At 36.6% G+C, this 19,936-nt stretch overlaps 1 protein-coding gene and 1 long non-coding RNA gene across 2 annotated transcripts in view; one reads left to right on the forward strand and one right to left on the reverse strand.

Moving 5' to 3' along the window:
- Window positions 1-19,936, forward strand: part of LOC134201541 (uncharacterized) — a 315,836-nt gene that overhangs the window by 260,986 nt on the left and 34,914 nt on the right. The window lies entirely within an intron of this gene.
- LOC101745417 (plastin-2) overlaps window positions 1-19,936 on the reverse strand; it is a 53,280-nt gene that overhangs the window by 8,199 nt on the left and 25,145 nt on the right. Inside the window, exons 2-8 of the mRNA XM_004923454.5 lie at window positions 9,094-9,180; window positions 8,423-8,566; window positions 5,160-5,241; window positions 3,852-4,005; window positions 2,790-2,953; window positions 1,155-1,264; window positions 181-375 (exon numbers count right to left, since the gene is read on the reverse strand). Of these exons, the coding sequence (XP_004923511.1) occupies window positions 181-375; window positions 1,155-1,264; window positions 2,790-2,953; window positions 3,852-4,005; window positions 5,160-5,241; window positions 8,423-8,566; window positions 9,094-9,180 (936 nt within the window). The remainder of the gene's footprint in view (window positions 1-180; window positions 376-1,154; window positions 1,265-2,789; window positions 2,954-3,851; window positions 4,006-5,159; window positions 5,242-8,422; window positions 8,567-9,093; window positions 9,181-19,936) is intronic.

Here is a 19,936-nt window from a genome sequence, read left to right on the forward strand (position 1 = left end):
TCACGTGACCCGGTGATGATGGATGATGCATTATCCACTTTTAGTAGAGTAACGGCTGTGTGACGTTTCCGGTAGACACTTGCTTTTGCATCAGCACAATTCCTCTGAGTATAAGTGCTATGGTCCAACCAAGTGGTTCTGACCCTATCTAGCGTAGCAGAGTTGGGAGTTATAGAGTACCGAGAGAGCCTCGAGCGTGACGCCGGCGTCGGAGGGCGCGATCTGCTTCAGCAGGTAGGAGTAGATCTCGGAGTCGGCCACGTCGTGCTGGAAGTTGGCGCAGCGCCGCGTGACGCCGGCGGACTGCAGCTGGTGGTTGACCCAGCGCAGCAGGATGGCCTCCGGGGACAGAGCCAACAGATCCTCGATGCGTTCCTGGGGACAAACATTGACACATTAATATTAAGCTGACCGAACGTTACGTGGCATTAGATAGTGTCACGGTACCATCAACGTGCGTGGCGCGCGATTTTTTTTTCCCCTACCTATGCTGATAGTCTTGAGAGGCTATTTCAGCTGCACCCTAACGTGTGTAGGTGAGCTCACTGGGCTCAAACCGGAGTGTTGCTAACACTGACCATAGCAAGAGCAGTGTTTCGCAGAATCTCCCACCGGATCGGAAACGTGACCCACTGAGAAGATCCGACGAGAAACTCAGTGGGCTGTGTCTATGGGTTAATTCGCTCGTCGAGCCCTTCGTCGGTGGCGCGCGAGCAGTCTCAACCAATACATGTGTGGCGGGTAGCCATCATACAACGCAAGATATTTGACAGATGCCTGAATCTCGCTTACGCCTTTTCAACATAAGCTTCCATATATACAAGTTCCAAATAACAACATTCGGACTGTCGGTCTATCGAGCAATATCATCCGCTCGGTGAAAGACCTTATCTCCATCGTTATGCATACACACGTGAATTTCATAGATTTAGTGATAATTACAGCGGTGCACGATCTATTTATTTCTTAGATGGGTGGCCAAACTCACGGCCCACCTGGGGTTAAATAGTTACCGGAGCCCATAGATATCTACAACGTAAATCCGCCACCCACCTTGAGAAATGAGTTCTAAGGTCTCAGTTTTTACAGTACAACGGCTACCCCAACTTTCATATTGGAACACATTACAATATGAAAGAAAGATAGATTCATACCTGGTCATTCAGCAATTCCGTGAGTCCGGGGCAGTGCTCCAGCGTTATCTGGTTGAAGAGACCAATTCGGATGATCTGCCACAGGAGACCGAGCACCAGATGAGGTTTGCCTGAAGAAATATTTTAATGCATTTTATAAATGTTATACTGTTTAAAGCAAAAACACATTTTTTCTTCTGTAACAAGGTTATTTGAAAAATACCCCATAATAAGTATTTTAAGTTTAAAATGCATAAAGACTAATTTCCATTAATTTATATGTTTATTTATAGAACAAAATTCCATCTTTACTTTTGAGACACCGAAGACTCCAAGACCAAATAAATATCTGGCAAGGACTATAAATCTATTCAATAACATAAACGCATGTTTTTTCAAATTTTTTATATCACGTAAGTACGAATTTATTGTCATTAACCGTAATGGGATGTATTATAAGCCTGCATGGGTTAATACACCCATCCTCTTTATGTCAGGTGCAAAGTAACAGTTTCAAAGGTGTTGTTATAGACCCTATTCTTTTGAGACATCGACCTCATGTCTCAAGATGGGCGTTCACGATGACATGTCTATGTGCAACAATAATTCCTAAACACCTAAACCGTCAAAAGCCAACATCAGAAGTATAGCTTCGGATTTATTTTAACAACAAAACTCTATTTATGTTCGGTTTTTGGTTTTTATTATATCAAGACATCTAAGACTGAAGTTTTAGACTAATTATTGAAAGGAATTAAAACAATGGATATTCGACTTAATGTTCATAATGTAAAGATATATTATTGAGTTGTTGCGGTCATCGTTCTGCAAAGCACTGCTCTTGCCAGTGTTCTTGTTATCAACAACGTTAGGTTTGAGCCCTGTGAGCTCACCTACTCGCCCGGTGACGCTGATAATATGGTCTCTCAAGACCATAAATTTAGGTAGAAAAAAAAATAGTTTCAAAAACGAACAAAACACGCTTTTATAGAAAATCCAACTAAAAAATAGATATTTTTTTTATTAAATTTGAATTAAAAATAGTGTAGGAAAAAATGATTTTATTGTAAAAAAGCGTGGGGTGCTTTTCAGGGTATTATTAAAATAACCCTTCTACTCATATCAGTTCATAAAATATTTATAACCACTGTTACCATGCACCCCACACGTTTTTTTTACAATTAAATCATTTTTTCTTAACTATTTTTAATTCAAATTTATTAAAATTTATTTTCAATTTTTTAGTTGGATTTTCTATAAAAGCGTACTTTGTTAGTTTTTTAAACTATTATTTATTTTTCATTTTTTAATTGAATTTAATTTTTTCTATATATTTTTTTTAAATATTGAATTGTCATCGGTCCTTAATAAGTATACCAAATTTCGAGTTAATCCAACGTTTTGAAGGGGGTCAAAATCATGTTCAAAGATTCCGTTACATACATACATACATGCGTCTGAAGCTAATAAATGCGTATTATTTTATTTATTTAATAAACAATGTTTCAACAGCATTTAACTAGACACAGGGTACAGAGGATGTTTTCCCAAACATGAGCCAATTAAAGAAACACATTATGTTTCCAGAAAATTTTAACATAATTAATGAACACAGGTAGATCAACTAAAAAAAAAAGAGTTTTTATATTCGTTTACCTTTAGCAAGATCGTGAGCGTCGATGTTGACGATGTTACACCCGATGGCCTGCGAGGAGACCAGCGCCAGAGTCAAGTTCTCGTGTTTCGTGTATAACGTCAGGTTCTTCTTGTTGATCGCTCGCTCGTCTATCGTGTCCGGGCACGAGTGATTTATTACTTTGCTGCGAATTTCATTGGACGATTTAATAATAATTTATTACTAATATTACGTTATACAAAGTGTTACAAAATACCCCGTAAAAAATTTAATTAATTATCGAAGACAAAAATTTTGTCAACCCTACTAAGCTGTCATGTCAGGGAACCAGATTTATTTAACAGAAAGGCCTACGTACATATGTTACTTATTTTAATAGTTTTTATATTTTTCATTCATAGGTGTTTACTACCTCAATACAAGAATTATACACAAGTATTTGTTGTACTTGTCAAAAATTTTGTCTTACGCGAATTAGGTAGAAATTGTAAGTACATTCTGCGTAAACTACTCTTTAATTTTACTGATTTTTTAATTTTTTTGGGGTATGTTATATGGCGTTACTACGGTTCTTAAATATTGTGAATGGACTCGTTATAAGGCCCCATTTAACCTCCTTTCGGCTTTACGGGTAGTTTTGCAACACCTTGTTGTATATTAATTTATTTGTTATTATTGATTATTATATAAAATACATTAATTAGTATTATAAATATGAACGGGTATTTATTTGTTCTGGTTTCACGTGATAATATTCTTTAATTTAGTTTAGTAGTTAGATTTAGTTTTTCAGGTTTCTTAGTAATAGATTTATTCGCAGTATCTTTGGATTCGTCTTTCCCATAGTCTATTAGATTTCCCATGCCTTACACAGATACAAATGTAGATAGATACACAGGTGCGTAGTCTTCAAACCTGTTGCTTCCTCAGAACCCCACCACTTCCTCGTCACTCATAATTAAATGTGGAGTATGAAGACCAACTTTACATTAGGCGGCCGATCATAAAAGCAACAAATTAAAATACACGATGGACACAAATAGTGTCATCCTTACATATTGAGGCTAGGGTAGGATACTGACCATAGAATAAGTCCGTCTTTGAGTTTTTCGTAGAGCTGCTTGCCTTCGGGATCGATCGGCAAGAGATGTTTGAGGTCTGGATCGTGTTCTAAGTTACTGTTGATCCAACCAGAAAACGCCATCTGTTCTTCGAGTCGTACAGAGTGCGTTGTACCTTAGAAAAAAATAACAGTGCGTTGTATCTTAGAAACAAAACAAAATCTGCTCGACCAAAACCCATTCTTAAAATCGCAAATTACTACTTATCCCCTACAACTTAAGGGTCATCCTTTTTACTATACGTTATTTTTGTATCAAAATGACATGTCCTCGATGAAAAGCCAATAACACCTAACCGACCTGTTTGAGAAAACTAACTTTTTAATTCCAATAGACTGAAACTTGAATTTTGCATCGATGAAAATATCTGTTAACTTTTTATCATTATAATATGGGCTGCTAGCAATTCATAGAAATAGCTACTATTAAAATGGCAACAATTTTTTTACGATTTGCAATCAATCGTTTTTTTTGCCTAGTGAGAAATAGATGATCATGCACTTAGGAGTTATTGGTATGTACCCCATCGACGATATACTTTATTTTTATGCGTCAAAATGACAGTGACATAATGTGGGCGTGCACAGAGTATAAACATATTGCATTACGTATAATTGAAATAACATTGCGTAGAAGCACACCTTATTCAACATTACTTCTAAGCTATCCCGTTTATTTAATGGTAATTTTTTTTCTACTTTAATGGGTGGACGAGCTCATAGCCCACCTGGTGTTAAGTGGTTACTGGAGCCCATAGACATCTACAACGTAAATGCGCCACACAGCTTGAGATATAAGTTGTAAGGTTTCAGTATAGTTACGACGGCTACCCCACCCTTCAAACCGAAACGCGTTACTGCTTCACGGCAGAAGTAGGCAGGGTGGTGGTACCTACCCGTGCGGACTCACAAGAGGTCCTACCACCAGTAATCATGATAAGTGGTCAGTTCAGCCACAAAATTTCTCAACATTAATTAGCATTTAATACAACAGGGTCACATTTAACACTAATCATACCAACACTTACTGGTACCAATTTCTACCATAGCGAGTAGATAACGGTATACGATAAGTATTACTCAAAATAAACAAAAAAAATAGTATATTAACTACAGATTAATTGTTAAGAAAAAGTTCATGACTTCTCAACAATGTGCTAAAACAATAAGATGAGATGTGCGTTTTCAATGCAAAAGGTTAGAAATGGGTCATTTGACCCGTTATGGTATGTTTAGTGTTAACATAGAATGATGAGAATCGAATACCTACCATCGCTTGATGCTTCGCTCATGCCTCCCAGGTGTTCCAAATTCTCTTTTTTACTGACCGCCTGCTTGAAGGTGCTCGACACCTGAGACAATTGAACGTTAATTTCAACAATCTCTATGTTGTAATCCCTGAATATTTTTACAACTACGGGCGAACCGCTTTACCTCCGATTCAAACGGAACAAACTATATATTGATCAAAACCTATTCGTATACGTCATGTGGAAATCAAGTTCAAATGGGTTAAGATTGGAGATCTCTGTGATAAACATCCAGCCATGTTTACGATTTAATGATAGATAACTAACTGGAAACAGATCACGCCACAGACTTCCGACCCCAATTGAGAATTACCTGTGTTATAGGTACCAGAGACTGGCATAGATACTTATATCCTTCTTTTCTTTAATAAATACATATTTAAAGATAACTAGCGACCCGCCCTCGCTTCGCTTCGGAAACTGTAATTTATTATTGATTTCGCCACTATTTAATGGATGTTATTATACATATAAACCTTCCTCTTCAATCACTCTATCTATTAAAAAAACCGCATCAAAATCCGTTGCGTAGTTTTAAAGATTTAAGCATACATAGGGATATAGGGACAGAGAAAGCGACTTTGTTTTATACTATGTAGTGATGATCATCCAGATAAAGAGCAAACAAATCTGTTCATCAAACAAATGTTTGCCTGATGTGGAAATCGAAGCCACGATCCTCAGTGCAAAAGTCAGGGGCGCTAAATACTGTACCACCGAGTAAATTTTTTTATTATTGCCCTTTTAGGCAGACGAGCGTACGGCCCACCTGATGGTGAGTGGTTACCGTCGCTCATGGACTTCAGCAATGCCAGGGGCAGAGCCAAGCCGCTGCCTACCGAAATTTCTACCTAATTTCATTGATAATCATTTTAAACAGTGACATTATCTATTTCCCGATTAGCTAGCTTAACAATAGTTCACGTCATCCTCCACCTATTTTATCTAAAAAGAATTACATTAAAAAGTTAACGAGTACTAATCAGATGGTGATGTCAGCGTTTCCAACGATTTAATTGTACAGATACGCCACAGCGGAGTACCTAATGAATCTATATATTAATACGTGAAGCAAAAACTTTGTACCTCTTTTTACGAAAATTGCGCGGACGGAGGAGTATGATCTTTCCGACACTTATAGAGAATATAGAGAAGGAGTGGAGAATGTTATTTTTTTTTTAAATGATGCTTAAAAATACATTAAATCAATAAAAGAGAACATTACACACACTACCGTGTACTTGACGCATACACGCATGCATACTATTTGTTTATTGCCAAACTTTTCTTAGTCCGTGGTCAAATTGAGAATGGATTAAATATTGTGTCTTTATTAATTAATATTTGTCTAAAGTGTAGTCTTGGCGAAATCTGTGAATAAAGAAGTATAATAATATTTGACAATATGTAGTTCCTTAATAATGTTCAAACTTATAATTTCAATTAATTATAGTCGAATTTCAACTACCGCGGGACCACTAGTCATGAACAATTTCCCTTTCCCTTTTGACGAATACGATCCAATATGAAGCGTCTATTTCGACCCGGAACACCAAATAATCTGGTCACGGAATGCGCTATGTTGGCTGTTAACCCATCAAAACGGTCATGGGGATTAAATAACTCGACATAATTTACGAGGGCCTCATTTGTGGGACGTTGTAAATCTTGAATTACGCATTCATTTGAAGTCGTTGTGGCCTAAAGGATAAGACGTCCGGTGCATTCGTATCGAGCGGTGCAACGGTGTTCGAATCTCGCTGGCGGGTACCAATTTTTCTAATGAAATACGTACTCAACAAATGTTCACGATTGACTTCCACGGTGAAGGAATAACATCGTGCAGTGAAAATCAAACCCGCAAAATTATAATTTGCGTAATTACTGGTGGTAGGACCTCTTGTGAGTCCGCACGGGTAGGTACCACCGCCCCGCCTATTTCTGCCGTGAAGCAGTAATGCGTTTCGGTTTGAAGGGTGGGGCAGCCGTTGTGACTATACTGAGACCTTAGAACTATATCTCAAGGTGTGTGGCGCATTTACGTTGTAGATGTCTATGGGCTCCAGTAACCACTTAACACCAGGTGGGCTGTGAGCTCGTCCACACATCTAAGCAATAAAAAAAAAAAAAAAAAAAATTCACGAAGTTAACTGCCCTATACTGGGGTCCGAGATTATTAAAGTATTGCGCCATACGGATATATTTGATTGTATTAAATGACATTGTTCCGGAACATAACGTGCCTATAAAAATACTACGGATTGAGATCTATCAATTCCTCGTGTCCTGGAATGGTTTGCGGTCGCCTTATTACCATGAATTCCAAGGAGCCGCGAAGATGTAATGGCGTTTTCCATTTAAAGTAAACACCGATGTTTCCGGTTCGCGCCGAGCGTTCACGAATCGGTAAAATGACGTTCGTTTCCTTTTAAGAGATACTATTTATATATGGAAGTTGGCTGACGTTTAAAGATTGTATTTAACACTTTTTTTTCCTACCTAAGCTGAGAGCCTTGAGAGGCTATTTCAGCGTAACCTTAACTAGTAGGTGAGCTCACGGGGCTCAAACCTGACGACGTTGCTAACACGAACCCTAGCAAGAGCCGTGCTTCGCAGAATCTACCAGCGGATCGGAAACGCGACCCACTGAGAAGATCCGGCGAGAAACTATGTGGGCTGTGTCTGAGGGTATTTAACACAATGTGAGCAGCATGGTAATTATAAAATACGTTCACAGATGAATGAATTAGTATTACCTACCAATCGGTGGTTGTTTTGAATGTGGATAATTAAAGACTTGAATGGACGAAGGGGTTAAGTACCATTTTTAAGGTTTTTGAGTTTTTACAGTGAATGAAGGTGTTATGTGCCTATAAACTATATTAGACCTTAACAGTGCGGGTTTAAAGGCCATTTTTATAAACATGTGATGAATGAGTTATGTACGAAGAGAAAGTACAAGTAACAAAAGTTTGTTGCCCGTTTTCTCAAAATTAAAATATTGTATCATATCCCCTTCATCCTCTCATGTCTTCAATTATTCAACAAAAATAAAATTAAATTTACATCATCGCCATGAAAATGCGAGCGTACGTGAGTGATGGTGGTTTTTTTTTAAATATCAATTGCCACGTCATCATACAAAAACTATGATGGGGTTACAAAAAGAAAATTCTTAGTTTTCGAGCAAAGAGTTCCTATGAAATTTCTGGAACCTTCTCACCTGTTGTGCTTTAAGATTGGCGCACAGATCCTCAAACTCCACAAGCGACATGCCGTTCCGTCTGGCGTCGCCGTTCAAACTTCCGTTGACACCTCGTCCGTGCTTCCCTCCATTATCGTAGTACTCCTCGATCATGCACCGTACCTAAAGAAACAGCGCTTGAATTAGCGAAGAATTGAATATATTTGGTTTTTTTTTTTAAAAAAGAACATACCCCGTAAGTTAGCATGCAGAATAAGAGAGGTTGAAATTTCCATTGACAATAAAAAAAATAGTTAAAAAAAACTAACAAAATACGCTTTTATAGAAAACTCAACTAAAAAAAAGAAAATAAATTTGAATTAAAAATAGTGTAATTAAAAATCATTTTTTCTTACACTATTTTTAATTCAAATTTATATTCTATTTTTTAGTTGAATTTTCTATAAAAGAGTATTTTGTTAGTCTTTTTAAACTTTTTTTTTTTTTTATTATTTCAATTTCTTCAATATTTTTTTTTAATTTTTAATTTTCATCGGTCCTTAATAAGTATACCAAATTTCGAGTTAATCCGACGTTTTGCAGGCGGTCAAAATCATGTTCAAAGATTCCGTTACATACTAATATACGTACGTCTAAAGCTAATAAAAGCGTATTAAAAATGAGAATTGTTTTCAAAAACTTTAGTATACCTTCCATTGTGGAATCTTATATCCTACGCCATCTAGAGCATCCTTCAGTTCCTTCAAGTCGATGTAGCCATTGCCGCTAGTGTCCAGCTGTGAACAAAGGAAAGTTGTTTTCTGTACATTTTGAATTTCGAACTCTTTCTTTAATTATTTATTTATTTAATTATTTATTTATAACTTCTTATACTAGAAAGTATAAAGGCGGACTTAATGCCATAGGCATTCTCTAACAGTCTACCTTAGGGGAGTACAGAGATGAAGCTTATTGAATTAGTACTTATGTATTGACGTACACAAGGACCGACGGTATTTAACGGAAGCCCGTAGATATCACATCTTACAACAAATATGATCAGTTTCTATTCGATTTTAAGAATGACAATTAAACCGAATCTCGAAGCATTATCACGGCAGATATGGGCCAAGCGTTAGCACTTACCCGCACATTTACGAAACGAATTACTTCCGATAAAAACGTGTAAGCATGACACTTATAGAGAGCTATCCCTTATGCCCATAGAATTGAGTAGTTATAAACACAGGAGTCGCATCTACCGCCTTCTAATTTACTTTTTATTAAAACGGTCACACAAACTAAATTGAACAGATTGATTATTAGGATTAAATGATCAATCAGCATTTAAATGAGCTGAATGAAGCAATCAGTGTGACCTCATTCGATTTCCAAACAACAAAATTTAGTATACACACACACACACACACATACACAAATTGAACTCATACGACGTTCACGTTCTAGAACCACTCGTCCATTGTCTTAATTAAGTTGTATCCACGAAAACAAGAAACGCTAGGCGTAATTAAAATCGCGAACGAAAATACAAGCTTATAATCAAATCAGTGTACGTTAGCGTAAAACAAAAAATACTACGCGAATGTAATAATAACATTTAGTGTAATGTACATATTATACCATTTCGGAATCGCACTAAAATTGAAAGTTATAAGCTTTTAACTAGATTATAAACTCAAAAACGAAAGACCGTGAAACATTAAAAATTAAGATTTTCGGTCGTATTAAACGGAGTGGACTGCTTGAACATGTAAAACCGATGAACCTTGGGCTTACCTTATTCGTTTCTTCAACGATATCGACTAATGTATTTTTAAACTCATACTGATTTATTTATTCAGAGAATAGTATATATTTGTTTGGCTTCGTTTAGCGTTCACACGAAATTAAATCTGATAGCTTTTTTTATCGGTCTTTACAAAATTCGACTCAAATGAAACTCGACTCACTCGACTGTGACGTCATTTGAGGCCAATATGAAAGACGAGCTATCCATTAACCGTACACTAATACACAAATGATTAGCCACAATGTGCATTGATTGGTGATTTAAATGGTGATTTAAAATACATTTCGTAATTTTTTTAAAAGAAACAGTGATCCCTGTAATTTAGGTATAGTAGGTATAGTAGAAGGTATAGTAAGCACATCCAGTGGTCAACATTTCAAACTAGACACGACTTTTAGCAATGAAGAGATCGACTCAGAAGTAGAAGATATCTAGTTATTAGATTGTTACGTTATTGTACGCCCATTTGCCTAGTACAAACAGATTAGTCTTCTACAGCTTCATCTCAATATTTTAATCCCTTGCTTTTAACACTACAGCGTATTCATAACATCGCTGTAAATTGCCGAAAGCGTACTATATGCTTTAAGCTACTGATATTAAAGGGTATAAATTAGAATTTTGGGGACGCTGTCTTGTTTAATGACACGTTGATTCGATCAGGTCACCTTTATCGCTGTTTTCATTCTATCTAGAGTTATTTATAGATCACGAGGGACGAACTACATTCCAATACTAATAAAGTTCTATTTAACATAGTGTATACTTCAAATAGATCATTATCGGCGTTTTTATCTAGTCATGACTTCACCAACGCTTCGAAGCGCAATTTTTCCATCAAGAAGAATCGACAAGAAAGCGTTGTTTACCCGTTAGATTATTTTTTATTGAAATTAAAAGCGAATGCACCCCTAATTAGAGGAGTTTTACTAATAGCTATTTACAAAAACTGAAGACAACGAAACATTTTTATATCGTTTGTGCATTTAAAAGAACTTTTGGTTGAGTTTTTAAATTAATTACATCTCATTAGTATAATAAGGAATGGGACGCTGACGGTAAGAGGAACTGTGCTATAGCTAGAAACTATTATTATTTACTTTGCAAACTTTCCAACCATGCCACAGAGATCGACTAAACATCATTACTAGTTAGATAACGGTAATAACTATTACATTATTTTCATAATATTCATTCATATCATAGATTATAATTTTAATAAACATAGATGTTACAGCCGACATGCAATCCACCAGTAAATATGAAAATTTATAAATGTTTCCGTTTTCATTTTTATTCCCTTCCTTTACATCCAGGACTCTTATCCTTTAAGCCAGTCTAGGCCATAGACGATTTTAGATGCTTGACTATCCGCTTATAATTCAACGAAGTTTGTCTGGCATAGTACATTCTTTCGACGACACTAGTCTTTCCACTAAATACTTCTGTTCCTTAGGTTTAGTCATAAACGACGCGTGGCCCAGTTTCACTAATGGATCATAAAAATAATTATCTAAGCTAACCGCATTTATTGTAAAACAACAACGTTAAAAAAAGGAAATCCCAATTAATTCGAGCGATGAGGCAGCAAAAAAAAAGCATTAATTGCCATTACGTCACAGACCAACAACACAACATATGCTGTTTGTTAATGATGGTACGGTCCGTTTGCCACCGAAATGTAGTAGCAAGGTCGTTACAACGCAATCGTGTAGCAGCTAGTATGCATTTCATCACTTTTTATTAAGCACGCTTATTTTTGTTAAGTGAAACTTGCAATGCGTAAGTACCAGCGATAATTGTAGATCCGAACAGGTTTTATGAGTGAAGATTCGCTCTCTGTTTAAAAAATTTAGGACCGGCTTTAATATACATTTTTTTATTGCCCTTGTAGACTAGCGAACACACGGCCCACCTGATGCTGAAAAGGTTACCGTCGTCCATGGACTTCAGCAATGCCAGAGGCAGAGCTAAGCCGCTGCCTACCGCTTAATATTCTCAACAAGCCTCTTTTGAAGAAGGACATGTCATAGCGCTCGGGAAACACCGTGGAGGGGAGCTCATTCCATAGCCTGATTGAGAGTTTGACTTCACTTCAGATGATTCGTGTTGCGGTGTATATGCGCTTCGATAACCAAAGATATGCAAAGAATCGATTCCATTAAAATGCAAGTAACGCCAAGGACTGCCAAATCAGCTCTACCAAGTTTCATCATAATCAATTTAGGGAAAAACATAATATCTTATATTTAATACAGACACGACAACCACATGCGAACCCCAATTTCTTTTTGTATTACGAATGCCGAAAACATTTACGCGACAAGAAAAATATGCATGCCCAATACCCGAGTATCTCTCACATAGGTTCTGAAGTCGTCGTGGCCTAAATGGTAAGACGCCTGGTGCATTCGTATCGAGCAACGCGACTGTGCTGGTGTTCGAGTCCCGTAGTAGAATCGAGTACTAATATCTCTAATGAAACACGTACTTAACAAATGTTCACGAATGACTACCACGGTGAAAGAAATAACATCATGTAATAAAAATCGAACCCGCAAGAAAGATAATTTGCGTAATAACTGGTGGTAGGACGTATTGTGAGTCCGCGCGGGTAGGTATCAGCACCCTGCCTATTTCTGCCGTGAAGCAGTAATGCGTTTCGGTTTGAAGGGTGGGGCAGCCGTTGTAACTATACTTGAGACCTTAGAACTTACATCTCAAGGTGGGTGGCGCATACACGTCGTAGTTGTCTATAGGCTGTGAGCTTGTCCACCCATCTAGGTAAAAAAAAACTCTGAAGGCTATGAGTATAGGTATAAGAACCAATAGTCGAGTATAGCTAGATACAAAGCGCGCGTTGCACCCAGCGTGAGCGTGGCGTTCCCCTCGTTGAGGCGAGGCGTTTTGTGAGCCCGCACTGGTAGGTACCACCAACCAGCCTACTTCTGCCGTAAAACTGTAATACTTTTCGGTTTGAAGGGTATGGCGGCCGTTGTCCCGTAAAAAAAAACTGAGAACTTAGAACTCATGTCTCAAGGTGGTTGGAGGCATTTATGTTGATGACGTGTATGGGCTCCGGTAACCAATTAACACCAGGTGGATCGTGAGTTCGTACACTCATCTGAGCAATAAAAAAAGGAAATCCTAACTTCGACCGGGAACCGAAGCCCGACCTTGTGATACTACGATAGTGCGGGTCACTACTATCTAATGATTTCTCTAGATTCATTGGAACTAAAACTGTGATGTGCCCTCTTTATAAATGTTATCGTGCCGTGTAATTAAGTCGATACAGTTAAAATATAATTAACTGAACGTATCAGCGATAACCCGATGTAATTAATAAACTATACTATCACGATAACCCGATGTAATTAATAAACTATACTATCAAGGCATATAACATTGGTTAGATCATTTATATTGTTTTGTTTGTGTGAATAGGTTATCGGCTATTGCATTCTTCAAAAAGTTAAAATTATATTATATAGTTCAGTAATGGAACACATATTAGTAAGATTGATGAAGATTGATCATAGATGTACACGATATTACGCCTCATAAATAATTACTATTGTAATTTTAAATGTTTATTTCTTAAATATTCCCAACGGAATAGGGACGATTGGTAATAGAATGACCGAAAGAGAAATTGAGCGTATTTCGTTAAAGCAATATTCGTAAGAGATCGTTGCATTGTACCTACTCATGAATTACAATATCACACTCATTTCAGTTGTTTATTACACTCATTTCAGTGGTTCAGAAGACTGATGTACTCGTCTGAACTAGCGCAGTTTTTTTTCCTACCTATTAGCCTAAGAGACTGTTCCAGTTACGCGCCGTCGAGTAGGTGAGCTCACGGGCTCAACCTGAGAGAATTCAACACCAGCCCTAGCAAGAGCAGTGCTTCGCAGAATCTACCATCGGGTCGAAAACGCGACCCACTTAAGAGATCCGGCGAGAAACTCATTGGGCAAAAGAGAGCAACGCTTAAACTACTTTCAGACTACGCTATAATATAATATCATATAGTATATAGCTCATAGCACAACAATATCGTGCACCATACATTGTTATGGAGACGTTCACACTGTACTGTGCGGTCACCGTCCTCATCGAACCCGTCGCTTGCGACGAAGGGCTCGACGAGCGAATTAACCCATAGACACAGTCCACTGAGTTTCTCGCCGGATCTTCACGGTGGGTCGCGTTTCCGATCCAGTGGTAGATTCTGCGAAGCACTGCTCTTGCTAGGGCCAGTGTTAGCAACACTCCGGTTTGAGCCCCGTGAGCTCACCTACATGTTAGGGCGAAGCTAAAATAGCCTCTCAAGGTTATCAACAAAGGTGTGAAAAAAAAACTGTACTGTACTACCTATATATATTATTGGCTTACTGTACGGCTTACTTACTATGCTATATTACATGGCACTATAGCATAGCGGAGTCCGAAAGCAGCTTTAGCCTGTATTACCCCGAACAACGGACCCCACGCGATGCGAAAGTGATTGTCTCCATAACCGTTTAATACACAATATCGTTATCATTTCAGTATCTGAAGAGTTATAAGTATGCGACGTACTGCTTACACAAGTGTGGTGTGAAAATATTTAAGGTCGAATTGTTGAGAAACACGTGTCCAGCAAATACATGAGAATAACATTTATGCATGGTTAAAGCCGATATCTATACATCGTTTATGCATGCTCCACTATCACCTAAATATATTATAATATCGAAAAAGATTTAGATCCATTAGACTGTACACATGTATTTATTTATGTGCAAATAAACACACTGTCATTTTATGTTTTATTAAGATTATTCATTTTCGAAAAAAAAGGACGTTTTTAAAGAATTTATCGATAATTCTAATGATAATCGATTTCCAAATGAACCTGATAAAATCCATGTTAATGAATATTCAAACAATCATATTCTCTGATCTACTATTTATACCGCGTATTATGGGTAGAACGATTAATTGATAACTGAAAATAGTCATTTTCTTTGTGTTCTATTAGGTCATTTAAAAAAAAACCTTTGTTAGTTGACAACGTCTTCCTTATTATACTCGACAAGGTCTTAAGGTCCTTAGACAATCACATACCTCACGAAGTCATAATAAAACATTTAGTAAAACCGTATAAGACATATTGCGTATAAAATTGACGAATCTTGATCGATGTTTAAGATCCGGTTCAATTGAAAACCGCTATATTGGTTCGAGCATTATTAAAAATAAACCGAAGGAGTTTGACCAAATTCCATCACACTTTCTCAAAATACGTAACGCATTTAAAACATGGACGATCGCCCCGAAAACGACGCCCTTAATTCATAAGAAGCATATTATATTTGAATTTGATTATATAATTTATATAATATACATTATTATAACTTCATATTATTGATATGCATACACAATAAACTTCATAAATATATTAGCAGAGCAGCGCAACAACATATCACTATTTCAATCACATCATTAATTTTATATCATGAAGCAAATTTAAACGGTTTTTGACATTTTGTCCGTAAATCATAAATTTTTCATTTACGAGTACATCCCGTTAAGTAAGTGTTTTACGAAATAAAGTTTGTGATACCAATTCACAACTAACAGCGACTTTACATAACTAAGATGATGTTTTATTTATATCTATACCAATATATAAATATACAGTGGTTTTTACGGATGTTCCGTTATAAATACTGAATCATGCATCCGATTGACTTGAAACTTCGTATTCATGTAGAAAATACATATACTTAATGGATAGGCTAATATTTATATGAATGTTGGACTCCCTAATAATAATGACAATAAATAATAATGTTAATTTTAAATGCCCAGCGAAACGGGCGACTACGGCTAGTTATATTAATATTCAATCAATCCCAGTCGCAATTAAACTGGTGGTTCATTTAAAAATACAATTGACTCATAAAACTGACGCGTAAAACGTATTTGACATTAAAATATTTTCTTCATATAAATTTTTACGATGTGACCTATTTTAATAGCACGACTGGATGTAATCTACATCACAGAGAACGACATAACAGAGTGACTCATAAGCGTGAATCACGGACATACTTGTTTTTATAAACATTTAGACGTAATACGTACCTACGTGTTTTATGCTTGCATTGTCATATTCTATAATAACAGCGAAACCTAATTACTTATTACAATAGTAGTGACAAGTGATTATATTTTAGAGATTTCGTAATGATAATACATTTTTTCTGTTTTATTAAGTTTTTTAATAACACATTAGCACCTCGGTTGTCCGATGACGGAAATAAATTATCGATAAGTTATTTATTAATCGAACATTAAAAATTACAACCATATGGAAGCGACAAAGCTTTTGTGTTAGTTGCATCTAGAGTCTTTTGTTTTGCGACGCTTTCGATCCCTTGAATAATGTATTGTAATGTGCAGTCCACAGAACGTATTATCCTTTGGCTGCAAAATAATTCGATCGTTTTATTCTGCATCTCTATGGATTTTGTTGCAAACCAGAGTAATTTTCACTATTCTGTCTATTTCAAAGGAATTATGCGATACATTTTTCGTTGGGTAAGACGACCCATATATTATTATAATACAATTGAGATTTCGATGTCATGCGGTAAGGCGACGCGGCGACGTGGCATTCACTTAGTGATAACTTATAGGCTTCCGTAGCAACTTAACAATCTAAATAAGAGATGAACTGTAGGCCTGTTAACCCATCTATGTAATAAAAAAGAGATGAATAGCTCTTTTGTATATTTAAAACATTTATACAATTTGGAGATTTGGTAAATTCATTTCACTATATCACATTATATACTAATATTTATAAGCACATACTAGTAGTAGTACTAATTACGTAGTAGGCGTATAGTTAGTCATTTACATTATTGATTTATTTCAAAGACCTACATTTAATTTTTTTTTGATACGATATTATTATTGATAATTAGCTTAACAATGTGTACTTATCGAAAATTATTGTGATAGTTCTCGGAAAACATAATCCGATATCTGTAGATACTTATCAACGTACAAATTTTTATTTTTAATAGCGTTCCATAAAAAAAAAAAAATTAATACGTTTAATCTGGTCGGATCAATATTTTACTGTATGGTCATTTACAGTCATTAATATAATAAAAATAAATATAGCTCTATCTAGGAATTACATTTTGTGTTTTCATGTTGACAGTTTTTACTGGTGGTAGGACCTCCTGTGAGTCCGCACTGGTAGGTACCACCACCCTGCGTATTTCAGCCGAGAAGCAGTAATGCGTTTCGGTTTGAAGGGTGGAGCAGCCGCTGTAACTATACTGAGACCTTAGAACTTATATCTCAAGATGGGTGGCGCATTTACGTTGTAGATGTCTATGGGCTCCAGTAACCACTTAACACCAAGTGGGCTATGAGCTCGTCCACCCATCTAAGTAATAAAAAAAAAGTTAATTTCAAACGTCAACGAAAGAGACAAATGTATTGTGATCAATCAGGTGTTGTGAAATGTCCTAAATAAGTCTCTTGATGGGTTCATTAATTTTTATTACTAATGTCAATAATGCTAGCGTATTTTTTAAATGACAATTTATAATGTTTGGAAAACAAGTATAGTTTTTTTTGGACAATGTAGAATAATAACATTCAAGATTCCTTAACAGAGTTGCATCAAAATGCAATATCACTTACGAAATGTTCAAACAATTGCACGAGCAGATTACAAAAATCATTCCACTATTTCATCGAATCAAAATTTGTATAAATAAACAAGCAAAACTGTATTTTACAATTTCCGACTGTGCTTTGAAACAATTAATTGAAAATAGTCTTTATCCTGTTTACTTAAATTACAAATACGTCGAAAGAATCGCTCAAAATTAGTCATTCTGTTCATATCAATGAAAGACTCAAATGTAGGGAAACATTATAGTCAGTGTTTAATTTTTAATACAACACAGTATAAAAGTTTTACTCAATAATATTTTAATATGTCTGAGCGGGATGGAACAAAATTCTTTTTTTTTTTCATACGGTTCTATTGCTATTTTGAAAATCAATTTCTCGTCGGCGCGTAGTTGGAATACGCCCATAGTGCCACTACCTATTAGGAAAAAGAACGAAAATCAACAATCGTTTATAAATAATCTCATAACAGGAGACATTATTACTATAGAACCTCAGTCAGTAACTATCTACAATCGGCATCACTGCGCCACTTTGAGAAGGCGGCACGAGAACCCTCTTATCATGGCCGCTGGGAATTACATACACGATTCTGTAGACTGAATGGTAAATAGTCGACGTCGCCCAAACATGTCATTATGGATCCTCCCGATCCATTAACTGTGCTTTTAGGTATACCAAGCACCGGCCAAAGTCCTCGTCGAATCCGTCGCTGGCGACGAAGGGCTCGACGAGCGAACTGACCCATAGACACAGCCCACTGAGTTTCTCGTCGGATCGTGGGTCGCGTTTCCGATCCGGTGGTAGATTCTGCGAAGGAATGCTCTTCCTAGGGCCAGTTAGCAGCACTCCGGTTTGAGCCCTGTGAGCTCACTTACATGTTAGGGCGAAGTTGAAATAGCCACTCAAGGCTATCAGCATAGGTAGGAACAAAAAAGGGAAAAAAGTAATTAAATAAAACTCATTAAAAAATTTAGATAGCGAATTATAAGTTAATCATATGCAACAGAAACTTCAGACTTAATATTTCAAGGTTGTGGTTATCGTACAATATTCGATCGGTGGAAATCTTGTTTGCCCATAAGTGGTACAGGAAGATTGTAAATACATACGTCATATGTGGTTTTATTTATTTCATACTACAATTGGATTCTATTAAAATAATTCAATTACGAGTCTTTTAAAATTGAAGTTTGTGTATTTTATTTGTACTAACTGTAACACATAAGGAAGATAATGTATGATCATCATCATAATATAGCATTGTTGAATTTAATTCTACAAAAGCCAACAGTTTCCCACCTGTACCAAAAACGAAAGCACATTTTTTTTGTGAATTTGCTTTAAGCTTTAACAAGCACGATAAAGTTCAATAAACTACCGCTCTGATGCTTATGAGATTAGGAGTACAACGACCCGTGACGATTTCGGAGTCTAACAAGCTATTGAATCATATTACGGCTGTTTTAGGAACGGGGAAGACCGTACTTTGAATTTATTGATAACAACATTTCTTATCGTTTTAGAGTTCTTTGGGTGAATGCCAAGGTAAAATCGTCTTTTTTTTTTATCGCTTCGATGGGGGACGAGCTCACAGCCCACCTGGTGTTAAGTGGTTACTGGAGCCTATAGACATCCACAACGTAAATGCGCCACCCACCTTGAGATATAAGTTCTAAGGTCTCAAGTATAGTTACAACGGCTGCCCCACCCTTCAAACCGAAACGCATTACTGCTTCACGGCAGAAATAGGCAGGGTGATGGTACCCACCCGCGCGGACTCACAAGAGGTCTTACCACCAGTAATTACGCAAATTATAATTTTGCGGGTTTCATTTTTATTACACGATGTTATTCCTTCACCGTGGATGTCAATCGTGAACATTTGTTGAGTACGTATTTCATTAGAAAAATTGGTACCCGCCTGAGATTCGAACACCGGTGCATCGAAAACCGTCTAGCTACTAATGGAAATATAACTCATATAATAGCGTTATTCACTCGCATTTTAGAAATGCGTATAAACTGGACGA

Source organism: Bombyx mori, chromosome 27 (genome assembly GCF_030269925.1).
Source record: "Bombyx mori chromosome 27, ASM3026992v2".
Classification (NCBI taxonomy): Eukaryota; Metazoa; Arthropoda; class Insecta; order Lepidoptera; family Bombycidae; genus Bombyx; species Bombyx mori.